Source organism: Nylanderia fulva, unplaced genomic scaffold (genome assembly GCF_048542155.1).
Source record: "Nylanderia fulva isolate GAGA-0341 unplaced genomic scaffold, ASM4854215v1 Scaffold12, whole genome shotgun sequence".
Lineage (NCBI taxonomy): Eukaryota > Metazoa > Arthropoda > Insecta > Hymenoptera > Formicidae > Nylanderia > Nylanderia fulva.
The window spans coordinates 4,702,159-4,720,744 of NW_028189409.1; the positions used below are offsets into that span (position 1 = coordinate 4,702,159).

At 35.2% G+C, this 18,586-nt stretch overlaps 2 protein-coding genes across 2 annotated transcripts; both read left to right on the forward strand.

Annotated features, from left to right (window-relative positions):
* The first annotated feature begins 8 nt into the window (after nucleotides 1–8).
* On the forward strand, nucleotides 9–5,052 carry dup (chromatin licensing and DNA replication factor double parked). Its single transcript, XM_029308224.2, has 7 exons — nucleotides 9–598; nucleotides 1,085–1,433; nucleotides 1,518–1,761; nucleotides 1,906–2,242; nucleotides 2,339–2,524; nucleotides 3,095–3,339; nucleotides 3,465–5,052. Exons 1-7 carry the CDS (start codon nucleotides 184–186, stop codon nucleotides 3,834–3,836), a joined length of 2,148 nt encoding a protein of 715 aa, XP_029164057.2. The 5' UTR covers nucleotides 9–183; the 3' UTR covers nucleotides 3,837–5,052.
* A 71-nt stretch (nucleotides 5,053–5,123) lies between these two features.
* mRpL33 (mitochondrial ribosomal protein L33) lies at nucleotides 5,124–6,269 on the forward strand. The gene is made up of 3 exons (XM_029308121.2): nucleotides 5,124–5,301; nucleotides 5,604–5,707; nucleotides 5,942–6,269. Exons 1-3 carry the CDS (start codon nucleotides 5,261–5,263, stop codon nucleotides 5,992–5,994), a joined length of 198 nt encoding a protein of 65 aa, XP_029163954.2. The 5' UTR covers nucleotides 5,124–5,260; the 3' UTR covers nucleotides 5,995–6,269.
* The last annotated feature ends 12,317 nt before the right edge of the window (nucleotides 6,270–18,586 follow it).

Here is an 18,586-nt window from a genome sequence, read left to right on the forward strand (position 1 = left end):
GCTAGAGTTCGCTTTTGACATTTCAGGGATCTGATCTATATACGTCGCTCTCGATGACACAATCAGCTGATTCAACGGCGGTTTTGCGTCGAACGGATAAAAAGGCGGGCTTTCGAGAAGCAGAGCGACAATAACCTCCTGCCCTGTTTGCGATATTTAACAAACATATTACATCGTAATATCATGTCGCAGCCATCGGTTACGGCGTACTTTAATACGCGCAAACGTCAGGCGTGCGACGAGATACGCGGGAAATCTAAGGTTTTGCTGCTGGAGCGAGATCACTCGGGCAGCCAAACGTTGACATCTGCCAGCGACTCGGAACAGGCTGATGAACGAGGCGATAAGAGAACGAGTCCGAGGATCATGCAGAGGGACGCCCCGGTTAAAGAGGTGAATCGCGCGAATAAAGCGGTCCGCAATATCCAGTTCGATTCTTCCAAGGCGACCCTCGACAAGACCCCGAATAGGCCCAGGACGCGTGCGATGCGTTCGCGTGCGTTGTCCACCACCGATGGTACCCACCCGGATATCAGGGATAGTCTGCTGAAGGCGAGCGGTGACTCGGAGACTAAGAAAGTCCTCTTCGAGAAGAAAGGTATGCTTGCAATGAGTATTTTGAAGAGAAAATAAAGGATAGACCTGAACATCTTAGAGCTCTATTTCAACATATTTTCAAATCAGTTTGCAATCAAAGGAAACAAGCAAAGTGTTCTTATAGTTTAAAACTGATTCATCTATTTTGAAACGAATCCTTTCTTAAAATGGTTCTGTTGTTTTTGTACTAATTCTTATGTTAATACTTCGGAAACGTCATGATGTATTATAATACAATAATTAACTATATATAAGTTAAAAAACCTTTAAAAAACATAAAAAGTATAGAAAAAATATATTATGACTTTTCTGACCACCTAATATAATATTAGACATTAAAACACTAAATAAAAATAAAGGCAAAATTGTAATATAAATACAATATTTAAAGATAAAGAACAAAATTAAGTTTTAAAAAAATGAACAAATTTAAAGGATAGCTACTTGAAAGAACTGTACTTTGAAATAAAGGATGTATGTACCATAGGTATGCTCAGCCCTCAGAAAAAGAAGCCGCAAACTCCCACCAAGTGTTCCATTGTCCCCAAGGACAGTGCGAGCAAGGTCGAGAATGAACGATCCGTCAGTGAGTGTCCACAGACTCCACCTTCTTCGAGAAAAATGTCAATGATGGAGAGGCTCGCGAAGAACGATGATTTAAGCTTGGCTGAGATCAAAAACAGAATTAACAAGTCCTCCAGATTAGCAGAGCTGAAAGCTATAACACAACGATTTGCAAATCATGAACGGGCGCTGGAGCAACTGCAGAAGCGGAATGAAGTTAAGAAACCTCAGATGCAAAAGTTTGAAAAGATAGAACTTGAAATTCCTGTGAGGTAAGAAGATTTTGCTGCTTGTGTATACTTAACAGTGGAGTATCTTAATCTTGTAACGTTTTTTTTTTTTTTTCTTTTACAAAGTCCACAGAAGGCATGCAAATCTCCAATCAAAGCATTGCGAACTCCAACCAAAAATGCAGATCTTTCAAAGCTAGCCAGTCCTCAGAGGAAAATTTTATTTGAACCTAAAGAAACAACACCAAGTCCGATCAAATCTAGCCCGATTAAGGCATATCAAAAGTATCTGTCATTGGCAGAAATACCTGGATTAGCGTTGCCTTATGACTATAGATTCCTTGCTGAAGCATTCAGATGTGTAGATACGGTAATATCTTATAAAATATCTTTATTCTATATTTTGAGTTTATATATTCTTTATATATTTTATATTACTATATATATATAAATATGTGTATATAGCATGGCTTAAATCTATGTTTATAATAAAGGTAAATATTTGATACTTTAGGTTTCAGCAATGCTGTTTAATAGAAAGGAATTGATAACATTCAATAAACTGAAACCTGCAGTTCAAGAGTTGCTGCGACGTAATTTTACACTGGAACATCTGGCTCAAATAAAAACTATTTATCCTGATGCATACACTTATCATCAAGAGAAACATCGCAATTTTGGTTCAATATCCAAACATGAGAGATATGAATTAATTGTGACACCTGTGGTTGAAAAAACTAATGGAAGAAATACTCCCGATGCGGATAATGTATTGAAGACTGCCTCTGAAAGTAGCATGAGTCCTACAATACTGCTTGAAAGAAGAAAGAAATTTTACAATATTTTATTAGGTATATAGAGACAAATATATGTTTTAAATAGATTTATTTATAATAGTAATTATGTAATAGTGGTCTTTATCATTAAATCACATATTTTTATTACAGAGAGAGTGAAAGATGAACATGAGAAATTTTTACTGAGTTTTGAAAGTCCAAGGTTAATGAATATATCAAGGGAGAAAATAGTACGCTGGCATCCCGAGTTTGATGTGGAATCTTGCAAGAAAATTGAACAAGCCGAATTACCGCAGCCACCTGTTGTCGAGAAGGCATCTGCTAAAGATGTTCTTGGTAAGAATTACAAGATATTATTACACTTGATAATAAAAAAGATATGATAAAAAATTAATTTTTTTTTATTAATGCATTTTCTGTTAATACGTAATAAAAATATTTGCGTATATAAATATTTTTTATATTATATATATTCATACATAAGGATGTAATATGGTTTTAATTAAAAAAAAAAAGTAGGACAAAATATTGCACAAGAAGACTAAAACAATGCGTTTGCGTATTTGCGAAATCTGGTTTACATAGCTTTAATGTTGCAAAAATTTATTGATTAATCAGCAAATAATGCAATTGGTATAAAAGTATTGCTTACATTAGTTGAGCAGTTACATTATGCATCCTTGCATTATGGGTCACCGATCTTCAGTTAATAAATTAATTATAGAAAATGGATTTAAAATATCCCTTAAAAGAGATCGAATTATTAGTAGAATATGTAAGTTTCTATATAGTTTTGTTAGTGCTTGATAAAACAAATTTGTGAAATATTAATTATTTGTGAATATTTTGTTATTTGTTTTTCTTCTTTTTCTTTTGTAATTGTTTGCATTATTTTTCTTTTTACAGATAAAGCTAAATCTTTGTTCAATTGTGGTACACGCATGGAAAAAGCATTGAAAAGGTTGGCTGAAGCAAACTTAACTATGAAATCTAAATCCCCATCTTCACAAGATTCTACAATGCAAACCACAGAAGATGGTATTCCAAAAGTTAATATTGGCATTATAGATACTCCACCAATCACGCCGTCCACACAAACCAGTCATCCAAATACACTATTTAAAGGAATCCCCAAAGCTCTACTGGAAAAAGTAAGAATAACTATCCCAAGATAAAAGTCAACATTTATTTTATACTTACATATATACATTTTTTTTAATATAATTTATATATATGTATATATTTGATCGCATTCCATAAATTGTAATATTTGTAGGTTCGAGCTAGGCAGGAGGCCAAAGCATTAGAAGCAATGACAAGAACACCTAATGCAGACAAGGAAGTTGCATTATACTCTAGACTTCCCGAATTGGCAAAACTGCTTTGCAATATTTTCGTAGCAGACAGGAAGGGCGTTTTGCCGTTGGAGACAGTGATACAACAGTTAGACAATTCTTTCAGAACGAAATTAACAGTGCAGGAAATGGAAGAGCATATACGACAATTGTGCAAGCTGTTACCTACGTGGGCTAGTATACACAACGTACGGAAAGTAAATTATCTGAAATTAGATAAAAATCTTGAACTTGCAAAGATAATTAAACGATTAGAAATTTTAACTAATGATAAAATCAAAACGCCATTATGATTTGGATTCTATAGAAAATGGCTTTCGGTAAAATTGGCTGAAATTTTACCATCTTATGCTTCAAGTAATGTTAATTAAAAGTTACCATTGTCACAAAACTATGAGTCGTTTTTGTTGGGGAAAGGCTCAAAGTTCGATAATGATGCCTATGATACTTTCTCCTCACTTTCAGAGTTATCTAGGATCAAGGACGTAGACCAAATCAGATATTCGCTATGTCACGTCGTTGATCTTGGATAACGCTAAAAGCGAGAAAGTAGGCACTATTATCAGTTGAGCCTTTACAGAACAAAAACGGCTCATAGGCTTGACTTGTGACAATGGTAACTTTTGATCAGCATTACTGGAAGTACAAAATAAGTTTCAGCTAATTTTATCGATAGCCATTTTCCATATGTTTGCCTGCATAGTCCTTTCAAGAAACTATAGTTTGAAAATATTTTTTTCACGTGTAATAATAATGAAACTATTATGTTTTATAGTTAGGCATGCTTAATTTTTGACTTTGAGTTAGATATGGATAAAAATGATTTAATACATCTTTATAATATAACGACGTCATTATTTCTATTTTTAACGCTTTACTTGAGCATCTTCGAATATTAGGAATTATAAAGCATGAAATAAAAAAATGCGAATGTATGTAACATTTTATGTTTCTTATCCTTTCTAATTTTATTAAAACTTTTGATTATTTTATTTTATTTGATTTTTTCAAAATTTAATTAATAAATTACGATATCGTAATAGGAATATTAAAATATATGAAGCTATTTTTAACAAAATATTAATATGTAAATTTATATGTTAAATCAAACAATTTTTCTAAATTTCTGAAACAAGACTACTGACAATGTATATATGTATGTAATGTACACTGCGCGCCTTTAATATATTAATGAAACTATTATAAAATGCAATCATATTCATGTATGTGAATATTTAGCCTGTATTAAATATCCACATACATATAATTTGACTTAAATGTACCATTATCAATTCAAAAATTTTACTAGAAATATTGAAAAATTAAAATTAACATTTATATCTTTATATAATTTTTTCTATTAAAAAAAAGATACATTATATCTTTTTAACCACGACCGATCATCGGATGCGCTCACATGCGTTCGCTAGCGAAAATGTAAATGTTGATGTAATGATGTAAAAATGTAGAGTTATAGGCTTGTAAGCAGAATATATTGGTAAATTTTTATTTTTATATTTATTATTATCTTTGATGGTTACTTGTCAGTATTACCGACAGAATAATTCTGTTTTATCGACATAGAAATAGTACATGTTTCATCTTAACCTAAAAATATAGCGAATCGTGTCAGAGGTACAATTAGTTGAATATTTATTTACGATAAATCATATGATAGATGTTTTGAATCGCACTATCGAAGAAAATTTCTGGCGTCATGTTCTTAACAAATGCGCTATTGAAAAAAGCAAAGAGCAAGTAAGTGATATAGTTTTAATCGAACGAATCCCTAACTTCGAGGTTAGAATATTGTAAATATCTAATCGCACTGAAAGCGGCAACATATACTACAAATAATCAAAGATACGTGTTAAAAATTGTGTAATTTTTTATGAAAACGTAATTTGAGATCAATTAAATTGAATATTTTGGTCGTCAATATATGAGATAAATGAAATTAGACATAATTGTCAATTGTTTGAAAGATATTTGGTTTTATTTTTCATCAAAGATATTTGTGTCTGTTTAATTTAAATATCTAAACACGTGTTTCATTGCAGGCAAATCTTAGTCATGGTAGAAAGTCTTATAAGTGGTCATCGGTTGATACGTATTCGAGACAAACTGGCTGACAAACTGGAATTTCTACACTACGATCCTCTTGGTGAGTGATTATTTATGCACATAGCCTTTTTTATGTAAAACAATTTTTGTAGAATATATAAAATGATAGGATATATATGTATATAAAACAAAATTATTTTATTCAAAATTATAATTTCTTCATTTATGGTTCCAGCATGATCTTTTAATTAATAGAAAATGTCACTAAAGTTATATATATATATATATACACATTGTTTCATATTTATTCTAACATTGTAATGTTTCTTTACAGTTCGACAAGATGCGCTATACAGAGAGAAGAGGAAATTACGTAGTTTGAAGTAGTGTATATAATATTATAAACTTTTTATCAATGATGATAATAATGAAAGATATTCATTGTATATATCAGTATAGTGACATTCAGAAATGCAATCTGTATTTGTTATAAAATACAAAGATTGGATTCTAATAGTATGATATATTTTTATGTTTTATGATTGTATTTAATGTTTGACATATAAACATTAAAATACAAACCATTGTTATACAAATATAACAGAAAGAAATAAAAAATATCATGTACATAAGTGATATAAAAATGAATATTTCTCGCAAAATATTAATCAATTATATCTTAAAATGATCCTCATCTGACTTCATTGCACAAAAATATTGCAAGTTTCTTTTTTATTCATAAACTCGATAGTTATTTATCGATATGTTCGATGATACACCTTAATGTTATAAAATTGTTATCAAATTTCGGGTGATATATAATTGAATATTTCTCTCAATATTAATCCATTATATTATATTATAAGATCATCTTCATTCGACTCTATTGCACAAAAATATTGCAATTTTCTTTTCTTTTTTATTCATAAACTCGATAGATATTTATCGATATGTTGAATGTTAAATGAATATTTCTTACATAATTAATTAGTTATAAGATCATCCTTTACCTGACTCCATTGTACAAAAGTGTTTCAATTTTCTTTTCTTTTTTAATCATCAATCTTGATAGATATTTATCGATATGTTCAATGATGCCCAACTTAACGTTATAAAATCTCGTTTCTATGGAAAAAAGTCTCGAATCTCGATTCCACTTTACGTATTATTACCGAAAGTTGTCAAGTAAAGCATACAGTCAGTAAACGCTTTTGCCTAAGTTTCATGCCGGTTGGAAAGACCGAAAGAGAGGAGGCGAACGGAGAGACCAGCCAAGAGTCTCGACATCGAGATTGGGGGTAGATTTCCTTTGATCCTTAACAAGGAACACAAAGTTGTATTATTTCCACCTGGGTTTCAAACGGTTCGGAATCCGCCAGGCGTGAAACGCGATCCACCCCCTTCTCTCTCTCTCTCTCTCTCTTTCTCTCTCTCTTTCTTTCCCCATCCCCTTGATCCTGGAGCTACTCCTTTCCACCGCCCTACCACCCTCCTGTCTTTTTGCTCCTCCGGTTTCTCGCTCCTTTTCGATTGCGGGAGACGAACTGCCGCGCAGTTTACTCTGATGTTGCAAATTCAATTTCTCTTTTCGCCCGCGGACCATTGTCCAGAGAAAGGGGGGAAAAACCACAGAAGGGGTTGCGTCCCGGAGAGAGGGAATTGTCTCTCTATCTCTCGCGATTGTGCGCGTGACAGCTCGTGAGATTCGGAATCTTTCCCGCTTTTTCTTTCTCTCTCTTTTTCTCTTTCTTTCTTCTCGCTTCGAAGAAAAGGCTTCCCGACTTCCTCCTCGATGCACGCATGCGAGCCTTGTAATTGCGAGATACAAGCTTTCGCGCTTATTTCTGCGTCGCATCACTCGACATGTTGTTGAAGGTCTGTTAAAGTGTATTTAAAGTGAGAAACACACATCACAAAGAGCAAATATTATCGTAAGAGAATCGAGAGACTGCATACCTGAACAGAGAGAGAGAGAGAGGATCGGCGCAGAAATAAGCGTAAAATCCTCGGGGTCATTCATCGCTGATTATTCCGTGTTTACGCGAAATTTTCGTTTCGAATGAAACAGCCTGATTGACGTCCAAGAGCGAGAAGAAAGAAACAAGAGCAGGCAAAAAAAATACGCGATAGGGCCTGTGGAGGCCTCCCCTTGGAATCAGTAAAAAATTAAGCATTTGCTCTACTTTCGAAAGCACTGGAATTTATTTGCACATTTAATATAAAAAGATAAAATTTTTAAGAATTATGAAAGAATATAAAAAATTAAAAAATTTAATTATGTCCTCTCCCCCTTGGAATCAATGAAAAAAATTAAGCAGTTGCTCTTCTTTCGAAAGCACTGGAATTTATTTGCATATTTAATATATAAACAAATAAAAATAACAAAATAAAATTTAAAAGACCTAAGAAAGAACAAAAAATAAAAAAATTTAATTATACCCCCTCCTGGAAAAAATCCTGCGGAGAAGCCGCGCGAGGAGAGAGAAAGAGAGAGAGAGAAAATAAACAGTAAGCGAAAGGAGTTCGGTGGTTTTTCACGGGGTGAGTTTCAGTTGCCTCGCAGGTTCGAGGGCGTGTTTTTTTTTTCTCTTCATATTCGCGCGAGTTATTCTCCGCGATTCTATGCGTTAACAGTGCACGCGAGCCCGTTAAAGTGGCCTGCTAATTAACTGCGTTATTTTTTTACAACCCTCCCTCTTCTTTCGCGGCGCCCGGATGAGATTCGATATTTTTTTCGCGATTTCCACGTTTTATTTATCCCCCAGCTTTTATATATATTTGCCACGTCGATGAGAAAGAGACGCATGGAAATTCTATATAAGAGTTGATTTTTTTTTTGTAATCTTTTGTCGCGCGAGAGTGAGAATTCGAGCTTCTTCGAGTTCAATTTGAAATATTTTAAAATAATAAGCGAACGTTGTAACGTTGTAAATTCTTCGTTCGGAGCAAAAAAATAAGAAGGCGTTTTCGAACACGAACAGTGATCGCTCGCCAGCAAATCGTATCGATCGAACGTCACGTTCAGAGGGGGTTAAAGGGGGATGACACGCGAGATGCGCGCGAGTCGACGACGTATAAACTCTAAAACCTTAATATCGTCGTGTCGAATCCACGTGCGAGATCGGTTGCGATATATATATATATATATTAATATATATAATATAAGTAATATATATATATATATATATATATATATATATATAGATATAGATATATATATATTACTTATATATTATATATATATATATATATATATATATATATATAATATATAAGGTAGAGAGACGATGATATGGTATAGAGGTATCTCTCTGTATCGTGAAAGGGGGTTGGGAGGGAGGCAACGCGGCGCGACACCCTTCTTTTCTCCGCCACGAAAAGGCACTTGAAATAAATTGAAAATGGCTGGTATCGCTCTGGTCCCCCATCCGCCCCCTCTCGGATAAGTGATACCTACATCATCTACACGCACATCAACCGATATTTCTATATCTCTCTATCTCCCTCTATGGTCTCCTCCCCCTCCGTTTTTCTTCATGAATTCGAAACGCGACGTTCGGCATCGGAATCCAGTCGAATCGCTTCGATTAATTCGCGGTTGATATAAGATATAGGAACTCTGAGATCTTTGTGTTTCTATACTCTAATCAAATGTTTTAGATTCTTACTTAATTTTATATAATTTTCTACAATTACGTAGAGCCCTCAATTAAGTGTTAAAAATGTTGGTATCCCTCCGCGAAGTGAAGAACAGATCTCAAATTGTGATCCTTCATCTTTTCATTTTTTTCCTCTAGGATGAAATTTCACCCTTCGGTTTTCCAAAAATTTATTAGACACAAAGATCGCCCTCTCTCTCTTCTCTCCAAATAAGAGACCGAATTCCACCCTTCATCATCGAAAAGAAATAGTGTCGCGACATCCTCGGTTCCAAAATTCGTCGGCTTTTCCTGTTAATGTAGAGGCGCATAAACGAGGGCGCGGCGGAAACACACCCCTACATAACTTCAGCGACGGGGCTACACACACATACATATACGTACATATATACAGCCGAGCACGTAGCAGTATAAGCAAAGGCACACACGAGCGACAAGGTGTATTGAATCGACGAGTATCATGCAGCTGACAGCTAGAGCTAATTGAATCTTGACTCTATCTATCTGTCGACCGAGGCTGAGACTCGCCACCGACGCAGCCACGAATTGCATTTCCCGTTCGGCGGTATCGCCCCCGAAGAATTCTATCCTTCCCACGCGTCTCGCTTTTCCTTCCTTCCTTCCGCGTTTTTCCTTTTCCCTTTTATCCCATCCTCCTTTCCTTCCGCGGGCGTTTTAATCCCCGCCATTTTGCATCGCGAAAATATGTCGCGCAGTAAAGTGCAGCGTCTTTTAACCAGTTCATTATCTTCGATATAAATTTTCGGAAAGCAACTTTTATGCACGCGATTGTCTCTATCGGACTTTGTTCGGGTGTTCTTGATTTTTTCAGAATTTTTATTGCGAACGTCAGTGTTTCGAATTTTCTTCTTTTCTTTAAAAAAGACATTAATTTTAATTGAAGTATTAAGGCTCTTTTTCGCGATGCTGGTTGATTATGTCACGAAATTTGCTTCGCGGCTTGAATTACAACCAAGCAGTCGTTTGACAGTTTTGCAGTTTGCGGTTAAACTTAATATTATTTTAATTTGCTGAGTTCCTATTATGCACATAATTTTAATTTGCCGCATTTCTTTTATGTGAATCATTTTAATTCGCTGAATTCCTATTATGTACATAATATTAATTGGTCGAATTTCTATTATATGTATAATTTCACTTATTTACATAATAGAAATACGGCGAATTAAAATTATATATGTGCATAATAGAAATTCAAGAATTAAAATTATGTATATAATGAGAAATGAAAAATTAAAAAAAAAACCACTCCTCAATGTTTAAAGTCGACCAGACTGGCAATAATTTATTATAAATAATTATTTGAAATACAACAACGTTTCGGCTGTCATTGCAGCCCTTTTCAAGTACATCAAATTTAAAACAGTAAATCATGTGACTAAGATTCTTGCGAACAGTTAACATCTATTTAATATGTGCTTACTTCTGTCAGTCTTGCATTGTTCATCAAAACAAGCGTTAACATTGTCGGTAGTTTGCATAGAAGTTGATTTACTGTTTTAAATTTGATGTACTTGAAAAGGGCTGCAATGACAGCCGAAACGTTGTTGTATTTCAAATAATTATTTATAATAAATTATTGCCAGTCTGGTCGACTTTAAACATTGAGGAGTGGTTTTTTATTAATTATTACTGGCAACCTTAAGGATTATTATTTATGAAAAATTAAAATTATATGTGTATAATAATAGAAAGTCGGCGAATTAAAATTATATATTCATAATAGAAATTTGGCGAATTAAAATTATGTACATAATTGAACTCCGGTGAATTAAAATTATGTACACTTGCTGATTATGTTATTTACTATTTACGCGTGCAAAACTCCCGCGCGTAGTACTACATGAAATCGGCCGATTTTGACGTGACGTCACGAACGTCGCGAACTTCAGCCAGCGCCGCCACCGATCAGTGCGAGGCCAGCGGCGGAGGAGCAGAGTGCTCCGTGTCTCGTCTAAATTTCGTGCGCGAGTAACGCGAATAAACGGGAGTGCAAGTCCGGGAGTGTCGTGTTTCGACGTGGTGGACCGAATAATCTTCTCGAAGAGCATCCGGGCGTCGACGGGGACCCGGGAGTCTCGCGAATTCGCGGAATCAGCTAGCTTGGGGCGGGTAGGGCGGGGGGAGGGGAAGGAGAGGAGGGCACTGATCTATCGCTTGAGATACTGTTTTCGTCTGTATTTCGACTGTATTTTGACATGTACAGTGACTCTTGTGCGGTATTTCAGCATTATCCGCTCAACGAGCAGTTTCACGAGTGCTCCAGCCACTCCAGGAGTGCCCGAGTATCGGAGAAAGTGTCCGAGAAGCGCGAATTTATCGAAGTCGGCGATTCAAATTGCGGGGGAGTGCGGGGACCGTTGCTCGAGATATTGTGGTACCGAGACTATCCGCGTCGCAGCCGGTGGCGCGCAAGAGTGTGTCGCTCCGCCATGACCGCTCGCTTCGTGATGTCACAGCGCGCCGCGAGATGTCACGAAGTAATTGAAGGGCATTTCGATGCGTTTATAGCCTAATCTGCCTAATTGGCATGTATCCGATGGCTGTATTACTTTTTACTTAATAAATAATAATAATAATAATTCGATGCGTTTAATGTGATTAATATTCGGACGCTCGCTTTCTCGGAATCGGAAAAGTGTATTTTTTCAACAGATATTTTGTCGAACGTGATCGAGTAGGATCGAAAGTGCCGAATGCATTCGCGAGTGATCTTATTTTTTTTTCGTATCGTCCGTTCATTTCGAAGTGCATCTGTGTGTAGTGAAGTGCGATAAATAATTATTGCAAATATAAAATAATAGAAAAAACAGTGCAGTGATCAGTGCCAAATTATATGGGATTATAGCAGAGCAGCAGTGGAACATTAAAGGGGATATATTAAAGCAGAGAGGTTTAGATAATCGACTCAACGCAATGTGAGTTTATTTTTTGTTTGTTACATTGTTCGGAAAATAATGAATGTTATTTTTAGGAATAACAATGAAAAGTTATATTTACATATTTGAAATTAGAAATATAAAATAATTATTTAACATATTAAAAATAAAATTATAACATTATATATATTACTGTAATATTTAATGCTAAAATTGAAATTATTTTATTAATAATGAATTTAAGAAAATATTAATAAAGTAAAAAACGTAGTTTTAACTAAATATGTAGAAAATAAAATTAATATTAATTTGAAGTAAGAGGAATTGAAGTAAAAAGTTAGATTAATTTTAGTAACTGACAACAATTTAATTTTGTTCATTATTTTCCGAACAATCAAGTTGACGTATCACTTTTAATTAAATTTTGCCTATGTCTAAAATTTGATTAATTTGTCTCTTTTCACGTCTCTGTCGAATTTATACGATACATTTATATACGGCTATTTATTTAAAGAGCAAATGGATCGAAATACGTATTTTAAATTTGACTCATGTACTTAACAATATTTATGCTACCGGTGCACTTAATGTTGGCTATTAAAATATTCTGTGTCTCTCTCTATAATTATATATCATATCTCTTATTGATTGAGCTTCTTAAAATAATATATTGATGCAGATTACACGTAATCAAAATAATATTTGAAATATAAAATGTATAGCATTGTTGCTATAAGAATATTTAAATTAGAAAATACTATTAATTATTTTATAATCCGAATTAAATTTTCAAAATTATTTATACATTATAAAATAGAAAAATTATTCATTCTATCTATTTAAAAAATATAAAATGAAAAAAATTTTCAGAGAAAATTTTATATTTAAAATATATATTGTTGTAATACTCTGAAAAAATAAAGAAGAGAGAGAGACAACTATACAATTTTCTTCGATTAATTATCTACGCAATGTAACATTTTTGCCGTTTTTAATCGCAACATTTCATTCTTATTTGTTCGAGACACCGTGTAGGCGTCGAGAAAGAAAATGTTCGTTCGCAGAATAGCAGATGAAGAATTGACGTCGTTTGAATTTTTTGACACTCGTTAAAGTCGTTGCTCGAATGCTGCGTTGTTAAAAATTAAAATTTATTCTATATTTACAGAATAAATTATATATCATAAATTCGAGAGGAATTGAAAAAAGGCAAATTAAAGAAGTTTTGAAATTGATGAAATGTGCAGAACACTAAATTTTTTTTTATTTTTTGGGAGGGAATTACTGCAGTGACTTCTCTTTTTTCAAAAATAAAACTAACCTGAGAAAAAATAATACTAATATTAGGAAAAATAAAACTAATATTAGGAAAAACAAAACTAATATTATGAAAAATAAGACTAATATTAGGAAAAGTAATACTAGTATTAGGAAAAATGTATTTTTTACAAGTTCTAAAATATTCAAAGTTAATATAAAATTGAGAAATAGCGCGCGCTTTTGTTGTTCTAATATATTAAATAATACAGGGGGTATCTAAGTGCGAAAAATTTTAGATGATTCTTTGTCGAAAATTAAGGGAAATTTCTTATATAAACCTCTCTGAGGAGTTACACTTTTCTAAAAAGGGAAGTATAAAAAAATTAATCTATCCTTGTTAAAAAAATTAAGCTTTTATTTTTTTCAAATTTCAGGCAAATTAAAAGTAGGAGACTTGATGGATATTTTCTACTAAGAAAAAGGATATTTATTAATATTAAAAAAAATAAAAATTTAATTTTTACCTCCCTCTTTCAAAAAGTGTAATTCCTCAGAGAGGTTTATATAAGAAACTCTCCTTAATTTTCGATAAAGAATCATCTCTTAAAATGTTTCGCACTTATTTAAATACACCTTATATATATCATCTATAACTATATGCGATGACAATCATGTAGAATATAGAGAAATTTTTTTCTGCATAATTTACTGAAATCTTCAATCTTAATCGAATACTATAAGTTTTTCCACAGTCCTTTGTAACTTAATCTAACTCTCTTATTCTTCGCAATCAACTATCAACTGATTCGAGTTTTATAATAGCAGATTGATCGAATTACAAGTTCAATTTCGACATAACACATATATTCCTAAGAATTTTAATAGCCTTAGATTATTGCCGTCTCGATATCGATGTCGGATGAAAAATCTGCTCCATAACAGTTAGCGGAATCCACACGAATAGATTCTATATCCCTTCACAGGTGGGCACGGATTATTCTCTCGGAACCGGATAGTCTTGCTAGACATTAGATAATAAGATTAATTTTTTCTCGATTTAGGAATTAAATAATATTAAATTTACCCCTTATTCGGGTAGTGACCGGGAAGAGAATCGCCGACTTCGGACTTTTTCAACCAGACAAAGTTACAAAACGCGAACAAACGCGCGATTTTTAACCGGAAGCCGGAACTTAAACATTTCCTCGTCCGTGTGAGGTCATGTCCGCATCACGTACGTCAGTGAAACGTGGCGCATAGAGGGTGGACGAGGGTATAAGCAAGAGGGAAAGATTGACGGGAGAAGAGGAGAAAGCGAGGAGAGCCGATAAAGAGAGGGTAAAGAGAGAGAAAGAGAGAGAGAGAGAGGAAGGGAGAGAGAGAGAGAGAGAGAATCCAATATAACTGCACACACGTTTATAGGGTCGATGGGAATATATTGGAGCGGATATTGAAATACTTGTTGGTAGTTTGAGTTGAAGGCGAGAGATGCCTTTCTCGATGCCATCTTGATTGCGCAATCGAGGCACCGATGCGGCCCCCGCTACAGAATTTGACGATAAAGATCGCGTCCGGATTATAGGAGGCCGCGGAGAGGTCGTTTCCACCCCCTTCCGCCCCCTTCCACCCCCTCCGCGAACGATAATGGCGACCGCTCGACTATACCTGTTTCGCGACCTCGCCTGTTCTGTCGTCTTTCAAACGTGTCTTTGAAACGTCGTTGCGCGAAATTCATGTTTTCTGAAGAAAAAGAACGTGTGATTTCGAGTCTTAAATTTTTTTTTTTTTTTTTTCGAGAGCTCGAGGGAGAAAAGCGTCTCTTCAAACTGTTCGAGTTAACTGTGGAGAGAAAGAGATGAAGATTTAATTCTCTTCGAAAGTTTAAAAGAAAATGTCTTTCTTTTCTTCTCTCGCCGTTGTTAAAAATTCCATTTTATTCTTACGAACATTGATTCAGTCTTTTAGAGATAGATTTTTAATTAATAATTAAGGAGAAATAAATAGAAAATGAAATATGTACCTATATATAATATATAAGTCGTTTCCGCATAAATATTAATTAAAATAAATTTCCGTCTTTCCTCAGGCTTTTGCTTCTGTAATTTACATAAATTTCCTATTTCATTGTCAGTCTATTTGACTTTGCTTTTCATTTTCTTGTTATACCTACTTATTTCCCTAATTAAAAATCTGTTTCCCTCTTTCTAAAAGACCGAATCGGTGTTCGTAACAATAAAATGGGATTGTCAACAACAGTGAGAGGAGAAGAGGGAAGATTTCATATATGTAAACGGCCAAATATCATCGGGGTGCAATAATCTCGTCGGACAAGCAACCGAAAGATCCGACGAGCGTACAAGATATGAAATAATTTAGTGAAGCGCGAACCCCGGGCACACCTGGGCACACATTAAAAACCAAACCCTCCCGCTCTTGTCTCTCCTTTTACCCCCTTTCATTCGCTCCTTTGTTGCTCGACAATCGGTATTATTAGTATAATATGCCGAGAGAGACGATTATACATATAATACATCGCGGTGCATCGCGTCGTCAAAGGGGCTTTCTCTAAGTACAACAAACTTAATTGGCCGGTCCGAATTAGGGAAATGATACCGACACGACTAGTTTTCAAGAGAGATGCTTCCATTTGTACATACATATCTGCACGGTTGATCTTTCCGCGTCCGATCCCGCGGAACGCGATGTTTCCCCCTCGAAAGGAATGAATGAGTTTAGATCGGATATGATTGTAAGTCGTTCCCCTTGAAATCGCCTATCGAGATCTCGTCAGAGATCTCTACCTGGATCGATGATTTGAAATTAATCACCAAATCACTCTTTCGTAACGGGACACGTTCCTAAGCTTCCTTAGCGAGAGTATAATTAAATGCTACATAATATATTTTAATGTTTATTTTCCTTTGTAATTTACTTTATAATTAAAATCTTTTTGAATAAGCAAGGGCTTTGAAATTAATTAAAGCATATAGTGAATTTATTATCTAGTCGTGTTTCTATTGTATATATACAGCGCTTAATTCGGCAAAATTGCTGAATTTAGAAATATTACTATTATGCGACTCTTCAATTAATTCCTTATGACTTTTATAAGAAAAAAGTCAATTAGAAATATTTTTTTCTATCTACAGAAAAAGAAACTTGAAAAAGAAAAATTATTTTTAAAAAGTAAAAAAGTTTAATTTGTATAATAAATTAAAGGCTACAGGATTTATTATATTTAAGTAGTCGTGTTTCTATAAGCGTTCCAAATTAATATTAAGCGATTCTTCAATTAATTCTTTCTGACTTTTATAAGAAAAAATTCGATTAGAAATATTTTTATCTGTCTACAGAGGAAGCAACTTAAAAGAAAAATTATTTTTAGAAAGTAAAAAAAATGTAATTTGTATAGGTATATACATTTTAATTTGTAAGTAAAAGATAGGTACGTACGAAGACCAATTATTTTAACCGCGTCGCGAAAGATTGACACGAGTGCGGCCCCGAGGAGAGAGGGATGCTCTTTGGCATGGGCTTGTCATCCCCCGCGTCCTTTCAAACAATAACGCGAGGACAATGACTAGTTGGGAAATTCGCGGACAAAGCCACGGCCAAATGGCGCTTGTACGTAAACCAGGGGGCAAGAGGGAGACGCTGAGTACCTGTGTGCCCTCCTCCACGAAAATATCCCGCGTATACGTTGACGAGATCGCGAAACCCTTTCATTCGATCGTTATGTATCTTCTGGGGTGAAGGTAGGAAAGGGATCCGCAGACGATAATAAAAATACGAATCACCCCCAAAGCCACACCTCGGGCGATCTTAAAGAAGAAGAAGAAGCTTAATCGATCCTGCTTCCTCGAGGATCAGATCCTCTTGGAAGGACTCGTCTTCTGCGTCTCTTTGATACTACGATATAGTTCGCACGGTGATTTTCAGGAAAGGAGGGATCGATCGCGTTATTTAAATCTTGTCAGAATTTAAATGTCACCTCCAACTTTGAAATTATACAGAAAGGAGGAAGCACAAACGTTTAGTTAAAATTTTTTTAGCTTCGACGAGCCAAATATTTTTTCATTGTAACACTTGAAAAGAAGCTGTTCTTTTGTCACAAACAAATTAAATGATTAATAAATTTTTTTAGCATCGACGAGCCAAATTTTTTAAATCGTAACACTTGAAATAAAAAAAAAAAGAATCTTCTGTCACAAAATTCAGTTACATATTCACCGCTGCGTGCTACTTCGTAAACAAGATTATAACTGTTTGTAACCGCAGAGTTTGAGCCGTCAACGGGAGGTTGAACGCCGGAAGTTACAATAACGAAGAAGAGGGAAGATATAACGCCTAACCGTAACGATTATTGAGGTATTCCTTGGAAGCGTATTAACGTTAACCATCGAGAAAGAGAGATTGCGTTTCTCGAGCTAACTGTATAAGAATGACGTGAGGCCAGGCGTCTCTTTTGTGTGCCCTTTCTGCCCGTTTCTCCGTATCCTTTCTCTGTCAATCAGCGGAGATCGCACAATGGCGGACGCGACACATTGTGTAATTCAGAGTGAATGCGAGAGAGCAAAGGTTCCCCACCTCCTCCTGGATAATTATTACGCGACCGCGGCCAGTCCTTGCGTGTTTCTACCCGCACATATACATACGCGTAAAAACACAACCCGCGTATATATATACACGCATAGAGAAGACCAGAGTGGTACCCCACAATGGGGGGCTAAAGGGAGTCGTGCGTGCCCCACATCGTATTCGGAGACCGCGCGATATCTCGTTACACCGTAATCGGCGGAGGGAAAATGGGGAGGAGGAGAGGGCTATAATCGATCGCGAAGTTTGTAGCGCAAGGCAAATTGACGTGGGCGTGGTGAGAACGAGACGACCGAGAGTGGAAACTCGAGAGCGCCCGAAAGACAACGGGCGGCCGCGGAACAACGACGACCGCTTCGGAGGAAATTCGAGATTTTTCTTCCCTTCTCTCTCCCTTTTGCTCCCTTGACCCCTTGGTCTGTCTACTTCTCTCTGTGTTTCATTGAGTTTCATCCGAGACTGCGTCTGTCTTTCATCCACTGTTGCATACGACATCGCCGGATGAATGGGCGGGATGGGAGGGAGAGAGGGATCGCTGGAATTTAATAGGGTGGCTTTTTATTC